Source organism: Entelurus aequoreus, linkage group LG04 (assembly GCF_033978785.1).
Source record: "Entelurus aequoreus isolate RoL-2023_Sb linkage group LG04, RoL_Eaeq_v1.1, whole genome shotgun sequence".
Taxonomy (NCBI): domain Eukaryota; kingdom Metazoa; phylum Chordata; class Actinopteri; order Syngnathiformes; family Syngnathidae; genus Entelurus; species Entelurus aequoreus.
Window position 1 is genome coordinate 45,845,121 of NC_084734.1, and position 10,686 is coordinate 45,855,806.

The 10,686-nt window shown below is 42.5% G+C and overlaps 1 protein-coding gene across 1 annotated transcript in view; it reads right to left on the reverse strand.

Moving 5' to 3' along the window:
- Positions 1–929: 929 nt before the first annotated feature.
- The window catches only part of lrfn5b (leucine rich repeat and fibronectin type III domain containing 5b), a 13,976-nt gene continuing 4,219 nt past the window's right edge, over positions 930–10,686 (reverse strand). Inside the window, exons 3-5 of the mRNA XM_062043588.1 lie at positions 6,532–6,868; positions 2,934–3,234; positions 930–2,379 (exon numbers count right to left, since the gene is read on the reverse strand). Of these exons, the coding sequence (XP_061899572.1) occupies positions 1,672–2,379; positions 2,934–3,234; positions 6,532–6,868 (1,346 nt within the window). The 3' untranslated portion in view covers positions 930–1,671. The remainder of the gene's footprint in view (positions 2,380–2,933; positions 3,235–6,531; positions 6,869–10,686) is intronic.

A 10,686-nucleotide genomic window follows, 5' to 3' on the forward strand; every position in this document is an offset into this window, starting at 1 on the left:
CTTCTCAAATAGTGGGGCGGCTCGGGGTACGTGTGACCTCGGGTCACATGCCTTTTTTGCCGTACAAGTTTATGACAAAGCGTATGTAGCACTTGTGACTACGGTGGGAGACGAGGAAAGACTGGTGTGTGATTTTCTTTAATGTAAATAAAGATACAACTTTTTGCAAGTGTATAGTTATATTATTATTTATAGTCACAGTAGAAAGTGTGGGGAGAGGGATGCAACATATTTTCTCCTTCCTATTGGGGGTGTGACAGAAAATAATTGAGAAGCACTGCTCTAAACTCTTACTTAAATAAAATTGTTGACTACTCGACCCACTTATGGTGAGCTGAAAGATATTCAATCTTGCTTTGATTTCAATTTCTGCATCACCAAAATGTATAATCTGTAATGTCCCACTGTTTGGCTCATCTCCATTAGGGTACTAAAAGTAGTGTAGGGTACCTAATAGGGCGGGGCCAAACCCTAGTTGACAGAGAATTGAGACTTATGTGAGAACAATGAAATGGTAAGCACAGCATTTGAGAAAATATATGCTGTTTGCGTGTAGCAGCTCTGTGTTGCGTTGTTTCCTACTGCTCCTGGCTGCTCCGAGCAGTGCACGACCCAGATCGTCGGCATAAGAGGTGACCATGCTGACCACCGAGCTAAAAGCCCAGGCTATTAGCCAGCACACTCTTGAAATTGTCAGGGAGTGAGGTTTACCAACGTACACATGTCCTTTGTTACATGTGTATAATGTCATCACAAAAGTGCTGAGTCATCTAATAAAAATGGCATTTTCTGACATGATATGGCGCAAATTATAGCAGAAGTAGTCATCCTGCCTACAAACCCTGTGGTGGAAACGTGAGCTTGATGAGGATTGACAGCTCAGAGGAATTTGGTGGGAACTTGTTTTGGCCCTAAAACTGGAGTGCTGGACGTCACATTTGGAATGTTCCTTGTAACACTGGTTTATTTATACTGTTCAACATCAAACAGAAACAACAGCAAAATCAATTGAATACCCACCATGGTCGTTCCGCTTACAAGTTAATTTACAACAGCCTGTCATGACAATGCGTAGAAAGAAAGGAAAAAAGAAGCATGGTAATAAGGTCTCGTTTGTCTGGAGCTCATCCACGCAGAACGCCAAGTCCCTCCTCTCCGCGCCTGTCGGGCATTACGTCTGCCCCAGTCGTCATTCAAAGCTGTGCTCGGGTCTTTATGTGATTACGTGATAGAAACGATTTGATCAATTCAAACCGCAGGGCAGTATCAAGGCTGAGTCAACGTGTGCCACAAAAAAAATGCTGCATTGTGCTGCGTCTGGGATGTAAATAAAGCACATTCATTATCGCTCCCAAAACCCCGCCAAGGTTGTGTTGTTGTCTTTAGGGCAACAACCCTGTCTCTGTTTGAATACAGTGCGTGTCCGGGTTACTGCATTCATAGATACGCAACTAAACATTTGTACATGAGTTGTTTTATACACTTGTGCTTCTCTTGGTTCACTCAAAGTCCCTTATGAAGAAGACTTTTCTAGGTTATAGTGTATAAAACAAAAGTGAAGCCTTAATATTCCCTTAGCGTTGTGCTGGGGACCTTCAGGGCAGCTCCACAGCAGGCCACAAATCCAATCCAGGAAAAAAACGCCAAAGGATGCAGGCAGTAAACTCCGAATCATAAAGTGCTCTCAAGAAGCCACTCTGACCTGGACAGCTTGTCGCGAGCCCGGTGAATGTTTGTTGTGCTCTGCAGCTGCGGCAGCTCTCCGCTCATGGACAGACTGCGCTTGGAGCGCAGGCTGGCTCCCGTTTTGGGATAGGCCACGTACAAGCGCTCCCCGAACGAGTCCACGTTCAGCGAGTGTCTGCGGTTCATCCTCATGCCCCCAGTGGGCACAGTCATGTAATGTCGCGGTGTCTGTCGGACCCGCGGACCCCTGGAAGCTGCAGTCCATGTGATGGGTTCTCCAGGTATCACTCGGGCCACGACGGGCGGCATCTTAACCTGCGAGGAGTTATTGCGGTTCACGTTGTTGAGTTCAACGTCTGCCAGGCGGACCTCGGAGGGTTTGGGCGGTGCGGTTGAACGTTTCACCCTGGGAACGCCGGGGGATGCCGGGTGCCAACTGTGGCTCGCTGCCGAGTTGGACACGGTGCAGTCGGGAACGGAGGGTTTGGTTGTGGCGCTGGTGGTGGCGTTGGAGGCGGCTGTGGAGACAGGTGCTCGCTGTTTGGCTGGCTCCAGCGGCGGCAAAGCTACTCGGAGACAGTCCTTGTCATTTTTCTCCGGACGCAGGACTTGTTTAGAGAGAGATTTGGGAAGTCCGCAGCCTTGAAGCTGTCCATCACTGCTCAGGGAACGTATGTCGCCCATCTCCAGGGCCTGACAGGAAGTAGGACAAAGAGAAGGAAGAGATATGTGCCACTTGAGGAAACCATTTCTAATTGATTCTCAGTGCATTCCATTGATCGCAACTGGACTGTTCAGTTTGTCTTAAAGGACATTTAGCCTCTCATTTGAGCAGGTTTTATCTGTTCATGCTCATTGACTTAGATTGGTCAGATCTAGTCTCAATGACTCAAGACTCGATCTGACCAAGTCTCAAAGACTTAAGACTAGATCTGACCAATCTAAGTCAATGAGAGTGAATTGATTAAGCCTGCTTGGAGGACAGGGAGACGTCTTCTAAGACAAATTGAGCAGTGCAGTTGCGATCGATTGAATGCCCTGAGTTGACCTAAATGAATGAACATCTTTAGACACTATTTTTAATTGATATGTGTGTTTGCTTGTGTTTTGACGTGTGACAATGGAGTTAGAGCTCAGAATGTAGTAAATACTACAACTACTGGCCTGGCATGCAATTTACATGCATTACAGTGTTTTTTGTAGGTTTTAAACTGACGACAAAGCACAGAGAATCAAGCTAGGCTAACCTTGTCTGTGTCGCCCTGGTTGCACACCCGATAGCGCACGATGAGAAAGATGATAAAAGCCAGCACTGAGGCCACGATTATGCCCCCGATGATGACCACGATGGTTCCTCCCAGGAACTGCGACTGCATGAAATGGCATCTCAAGTACTGCGGCTCGGTGGTGAAGCGGGCGCAGCCGATGACGCGGGTGGCGGTCAATGACGTCACCTGGTCGTCGTAGATAGCCAGGACGCACAGGTCATACTGCGTCCCCGCCGCCAGATTGTTCAACAGGATGTTCTCACTGGTCGGCGGGATCATTCTGAATAGGGAAAGAAAGAGCCGAGATAAGCGCGGTTTATTGTTTTGGCGGCAATGGAACGACGTTGACAGTCGTTCATCTCTGGGGTGCCGTTTAAGGCGTGTCTGCGCGTAATCAGTCGTGACAACTGATTCATTCTCTGCGGCGCCATTAGCGATAAATGTTGCTATTTGGGCTTCTGTTTTTCTGGCACGTCTTCGTTATATCATGTGTCTGCTGCTGACTTTTTTTGTGTGCCACCGTCCCATCATGTGAAGGAGATGAAAGAATGTTGCCTTCGTGATGCTTTTTGCCAGACTCAGGCTTACCGCTCTTTCATCTTCCGAGCTTAGTGCTGACATTTTGTTTTTTTGATTTTGTTGATTAAGCATTATCATGGCAGTAAATGGTACACGGCGGCAAAGGGGATTATGAGTTAAAGAATGAGAAGTCAGATGCAGTGCATTAGTACTCCTGATGGGATTAATGGACACCGCAAATAATCACAAAGACAGTCCAGTTCCAACGTAGGAGACAACATCCTACCGGATTTGAGCATCTCCTGATTAGGTCAAATGAGGGTCATGGAATGTTTTATCATGTGGTTAAGGTAATCTTAAATTTAGCTGCTTGCTATGTCTACTCAATTCTTAACCCTGAGAGTATGTAAAGGACTTTTTATCTCCTCAGGTAAATTGTTGCCCTATTTTTGGCCATAACCTTGGTTGCGTTATTATTAATGGAATGGTTGTTTCCTAAGTGGTTTTTAATGCTTATTGTTACTATTTGGATTTTAAATTCCTTCATATATTAACAATACACAGGGAAATAATTCCAGCCTAGTGACGTAGCGCCAGGGTAAAAAAGTCCTTAGCGAGTTAAAAGTAGGGATGTGGCGTGTCCAGACTTTTATTTTCTGGGATGGCACAGAGGGCACCTACTTCTGCAGGGGTGGCACCCTTAAAACCCTTTGTTTACCCCAGAGGCAACTGAAACTACTAAAGTAGCTTACCACCACCAATTATGGAGTGAATATTTGTGTAAGACAATTGCTGACATTAAAAAAAATATGCATCCTAAAGTATTGAGCTGTGATACAACTGGCAACTGTTGGCACAAAATACAAATACAGAACGTTAGATTCCCTTTTTAATAAAGTAAGATTGTAACATTCATAAACCTGTAACAGAAAAACATATACACATAAAATATCCTACTTCGCTTGACAAAAGCCTTTACAGCTAACACAAGCTAACACCAACCCTAGAATGCAAAAGCTAAATGTCAAGAATAACGCCAAAGTAGCAGCTTATACACGCCTGTGAAAAAAATGACTTATGTTTGGTAAAGGACCACGGACTTCAAGAACCTATACCTGCTCAACGGTCATTGCTCAAAAAAGAACGTGTTTTTTCTTTACATCTTATCCTGTGTGCATACAGGCATTACTTCTGTTTCCGCTGGTGCTTAACGGCAAATATACAGATTTAGCACACAACCGCTACCCGCAAGATATGTACGCTACGATCGTATGCTTCAAATCTGAGTCGGGTGGCACCTGGAGTGCCCTATCAGATTCTAGAGGTGGCATGTGCCACTCCAGGCCACTCACTAATGTGGCGATCGATCGGCCACAAATCACTATCGGACGATTTTCGTAAAATAATTATGTGATCCTTATAGCCCATTAATGCTTTTTAATGCCGATCAGAAACGCAGATCCCCTCTGCTGACGCTGTATTTATTTTAACTCCCCCAGTTTGCCATGTTGTTTTAAAATTGTTTTATTAAAACATTTTATTTCTTATCTCTTGCGTGTTTCTTGTTGATGTTGAGTAATTTGTACTCTCTGCTTCCGTTTTTGTTGTTGTTATATGTATTTATGAAACCTGTTTTTGCTGCCCTCTTGGCCAGGTTACTCTTGCAAAAGCGATTTTATTCTCAATGAGTTTTTACCTGGTTAATTAAAGGAAAATTAATGAATGAATGAACAAACTAGCGGTTAGCAGCTAATTAAGTGTGTCATACATAGTGTGGAGCTTCTCCCCTAAGATAATAATAGTCACCTGCAATACAGAAAATAAATAGCATTTCTCAGTATCTTAAGTATCATAATCAACATCATTATGACTGGAGGACCTAAACATGTTACCCACCGAGAGCAAGCCAGAAGAAAGGCATGCTAATAGCTAAGCTAGCCGCTAAACTAGCTTGAAACAACACAAGAAATAAGTGCTTAGTAATGTTTAGAAAGTGTAGATGGAAGCGCGTCACAGCAGAAAGTAAGCAGATATTAACAGGAAATTAACTAGTCGATTAATAAGAGTTATATTAGGTAGAATAGTAAGAGTTAAAGACTGTAAGTGTGTCAGCATTGTCGCAGTCAGTACACAACACATAAGAAGTGGTCGGATCGATCCATAAATTGGTGGTGTCAAGACCAAGGGTAGTATCAGTATATGATCAATACTGCAGTGATTAGGTATTTATCTGTATAGTAACTTATTTATTTATATATGCAACTTATTGCTTTTTTATTCTGCACTACCATGAGCTTATGTAACGAAATTTAGTTCTTATTTGTACTGTAAAGTTCAAATTTGAATGACAATAAAAAGGAAGTCTAAGTCTAATTGTTTTTTTGTTGTTGTTAATGTTTACAAATTCAGGGAAACATTTCCTCGACACAGGAGGACTTTGAGGCCAAAAAACAAAGGATTTCAATTAGTAGATAGTAGTTTTTGCTTGTTATCGACTTTGTTTTGCTCTAACAATTGTACATAATAAAAGAGAATAAGGACCTAGTTGAAACATTGTGCTGATAGTTTTAAACTGTGAAGAGCACTCACCATAAATACATTGAAAGATTTACAGTTAATACCGTACATGTGATCGCTATTGGTATTGGGATAAGACTATTTCAATCATGGATGATCAGTATCGGAATCGGCAGCATAAAACCCTGATCGGATTAACTCTAAGAATGTATAAAGACATTTTTATTAATATTTTTTCCACTTCTTTTCTCCAATCTTATTGAAATTATTTTTTGAAAACAGAAAAACTGACATATTCAGATCAAATAGGCATTAAAAGGGTTAAAAAAAATTATGAAAAAAAAACAAAACAGTACTTTGTACTGCTATTTTTTTAAATTCATGACTGAAATTGATTGAGAGAATTGAGCAAAAAAAAGTCAACGAAATCACAAATTAAAGTTGAACTCGCTGAGGACTTTTTTGTCCTTGCACTACTTAACAGCTAGGAAATGATGTGGACACACAATCTCTAAGCCTTGAGGTTCAGTATTTTGCTGACCTGTAGACCAGAGAGTCATCGTAGGTCCCGTTATACTGGATCTGAAACATGCGGATCCCTGGAATGTTCCTCTGAAACTGAAACTGCACCAGGGCTGAGTTGGACGTGGCCTCGGCGATGACCACCTTCCTCTCTAGGCTCGTCTTGGCGTTCCCCAGAGGCACCCCGCCTGGCCTCTCCGCCCCCGTCTTGGTCACCGTGGCGATGTCCGACGACCCGGGGTCGGGCTGCTGCTCAGCAGCCGTGTTGTTGGTGATGTGAGGGAGTTTGGCGATGAGCAGCTCTACTTTCTGCTGGGCCTCGCCGGCTGGGTTGGACGCCACGCAGGTGAAAGAACCTGGAAGGAGATAAGCTAATTAGGTTAGCGCTCTCGCTAGGCTTTATCACAACGTGGGGACACGCTTGCACAGACGTCCAGTATACTAATCCCAAGAGTCTTTAGGTATTTAGCTCAATTTCTTGCACTTACTTTCACTGTTGCGGCCCATTACACTTACATTGAAATGTATTTACAACAGCTGCTTAGCTTCATTGAGCACAAACATTACAAAAGGTTCAGCGCAAAGGTAATAAAAGCCAGAGTAGCACTTGTTAAGTGCGTATTTAATGCGGTACATCTCGGAACCTGGGTGTAAGAACACAGCACTGCAAGTAAATTAACATTTAGCCTATTTTTTCACATACATTACACTTTTGGTGGAGACTAAACAAAGAAGGCACAAAGTGTTGGTGAGTTTCACGGGTGCTCTGAGGAGCATATTGTGACTTTTGGTGGCTAGCAAGGAGGCTAATGCTTCGCTAACCCGTGGCAGCAGTTAGAAGGGTTTTCAATTATCTTTACTTTTTTTTATCATCCTAATCAGAAATATTGCAGGATAATATTCCCTATTTTCGATCAATGCCGTTTTTAACCACCTAAACCAAGAAGATGTGGTGAGTTCTGCGTTATTTTTTTGGACGGGCATATTATTGGCGTGGCTAAAGCTATGCTTGCTAGCTTTTTGCATGTTGTGACTTTGGTTTAAAAAATGTTATCATCCAAACGTGTCTTGAAATTGGAAGAAGATGGGTGGAAGAAAAGTGCATTCTTTCACACACTAGCCACAACATACTCCTAACAAGCAGCGTCCTGTGCAGTGGACATTTGTTTTTGGTTCTTTTGTCAGAGTTCAACAATTCGGGGGAAAAATAGAACTGTTATGGCAAAACACAAATGAGACGTCAGAGGACGTCTAACCCCAAATTTCCACTGAATGCGCTACCATCTACCGTGTGTAGATGGTGGCGTCTGTTGCGGCTCCGTCGTGCAGCGAAATGGTGCAGACTTTTACGACATCTCGCGAATCCGCGCATAATCACCTGATAATGATGATAATAATAATAAATAAATATATTAATATAGTAATAAGTAATAATTAATCACCAAAATGATTCCCGAGCGCGGCCATCACTGCTGCTCACTGCTCCCCTCACCTCCCAGGGGGTGGAACAAGGGGATGGGTCAAATGCAGAGGGTAATTTCACCACACCCAGTGTGTGTGTGACTATCAGTGGTACTTTAACTTTAATAAGGGAGGTCCTACTAAAGCGAACCACAAAACATTTATTCTGTTGTTCCAGAGAAGCAGCAGCAAATAAACTTGGTCCTGTCACTTTATTTTTTTGCAGCAAGCAACAATACAACAGTAACATCATCCTTGGCGAGCGTGTCACACTGAAAGTCTTCTGCTTTCCAGGTCTCCGTATCAGCGGATATTTGACACGGGCCCCCATATCCCCATTTAGCTGCATGGGATATGCCTGTACATTATTATTTCATTTTGTACCTCCAATCAGCATGTCGTCATCCATTTGTGTCAACAACATGGAATTAAGTCTGAAAACCTCTGACAAGTTGACTTCATGTCCATCGCCCCCCATTAGGACCTTTAAAAGTGTAAAATACGATAAGCCTTGAAGACAAAGTATTTTATTTTGAAAGTAAACTGGATACTATATATTGTGTTTGTGCATGACTTCATGTCTAACACCAGCAGATTTTTGGTGAATTGAACAGATTTGTTGCGGCGTCCAGAAAATAAAAAGCTTTGCGTTTATTTAGCACTGGAATGCGGAACGGAAACAGCCTGACGGTAACGTTCTACGGGCAGTGGAATGTGACACATTGACTTGAATAAAAACGGAAAGAGTGAGCCGGCGTGCGTGTGTCGATCAGCGACCGCTCCACATTCAGTTGAAATTCGGGGTAAGAATACATGATAGATTTACGCTGCTACTTTCACTTAAGTGACTTTTTTAATAAATTATAGTTGTCAAACTAGTTATAATGAAACAAACTTTTTACTTTTACTTGAGTATTTTTGTGAAGAAGAAATGCTACTTTTCCTTTGTTACAGTGTGTTTCATTCCAATTGCTGTGTTTATTTGTATCATCATTAACATTAATATTTACAAGGTGGCCCAACGAAAACAGAACCCACAAATCGTTGAATAAATCTGTTTATTTAATCTGTTTTCATTTTCATTTTCAGCCGACACAAGTGGACTTTGTGCATGAAATTTTGTAACTATAATTTTCTCCAACATGTCTTGGACAAGGAGAATGGAGGCCTATTTCTCTAACTAATCCTGCAAGCACATTTACTGAAAAAGATGTCGTCAAAAGCAGATTTTGTTGACCAAGTTTGTAAATTCACAGAGTACTATGCAAAATATTAATTCTAAAAATCCCAAAGAGGAATGTGTACCATTTAATTGACAATTTTATGCGATGTACGCAAGTTTGCCTCCAACGCCGTATTTAGGAAAGAACATTACTTTTATGCAAATCCATTAAGACAACTAAAACTTTGGGCAATGATCATGCACAGATTGACATTTTGAAAAATAATTTATTGAAAATTGCTGGACTTTATAAATTATTAATGGGTTCTGTTTTTGGGGTCAAACTGTTTAATCGATAAATTACTGTTTCCAAAGACCTTGTTTAGCTTGTTATAGAGACTTCTTAAAGGCCTACTGAAACCAACTACTACGCAGTCTGATAGTTTATATATCAATGATGAAATCATAACATTGCAACACATGCCAATACGGCCGGGTTAACTTATATAGTGCAATTTTAAATTTCCCGGGAAATATCCGGCTAAAAACGTCTCGGTATGATGATGTTTGCGCGTGACGTCACAGATTGAACGGAAGTATTGGGACACCATTGTGTCCCAATACAAACAGCGTCTGTTTTCATCGAAAAATTACACAGTATTCTGGACATCTGTGTTGGTGAATCTTTTGCAATTTGTTTAATGAACAATGGAGACAGCAAAGAAGAAAGCTGTAGGTGGGATCTGTGTATTAGCGGCTGGCTACAGCAACACAACCAGGAGGACTTTGAGTTGGATAGCAGACGCGCTATCAGACGCTAGCCGCCGACCGCACCGATGATCGGGTGAAGTCCTTCGTCGCACCGTCGATCGCTGGAACGCAGGTGAGCACGGGTCGTGATGAGCAGATAAGGGCTGGCGAAGGTGGAGAGCTAATGTTTTTAGCATAGCTCTGTCGAGGTCCGTAGCTAAGTTAGCTTCAATGGCGTCATTAGCAACAGCATTGCTAGGCTTCGCCAGGCTGGACAGCATTAACCGTGTGGTTACAGGTCCAGGGTTTGGTTCGGTGTCTCCTGATAGTAGAAGTAATAGTAGTATTGTTGATCTTCGGTCTATCCTTCCAGTCAGAGGCATGTTTCTTCTGTTTCTATCCGCAGTTAGCACGATGCTATCACGTTAGCTCCGAAGCTAAAGTGCTTCACCGATGTATTGTCGTGGAGATAAAAGTCACTGTGAATGTCCATTTCGCGTTCTCGACTCATTTTCAAGAGGATATAGTATCCGAGGTGGTTTGAATACAAATCCGGGATCCACAATATTAAAAGGAGAAAGTGTGGAATCCAATGAGCCCTTGTACCTGAGTTATGGTCAGAGCGAAAAAAGATACACCCTGGCGTCCTGCACTGCACTCTAATCCTTCACTCTCACTTTCCTCATCCACGAATCATTCATCCTCGCTCAAATTAATGGGGTAATCGTCGCTTTCTTGGTCCGAATCGCTCTCGCTGCTGGTGTAAACAATGTGCAGATGTGAGGAGCTCTTCAACCTGTG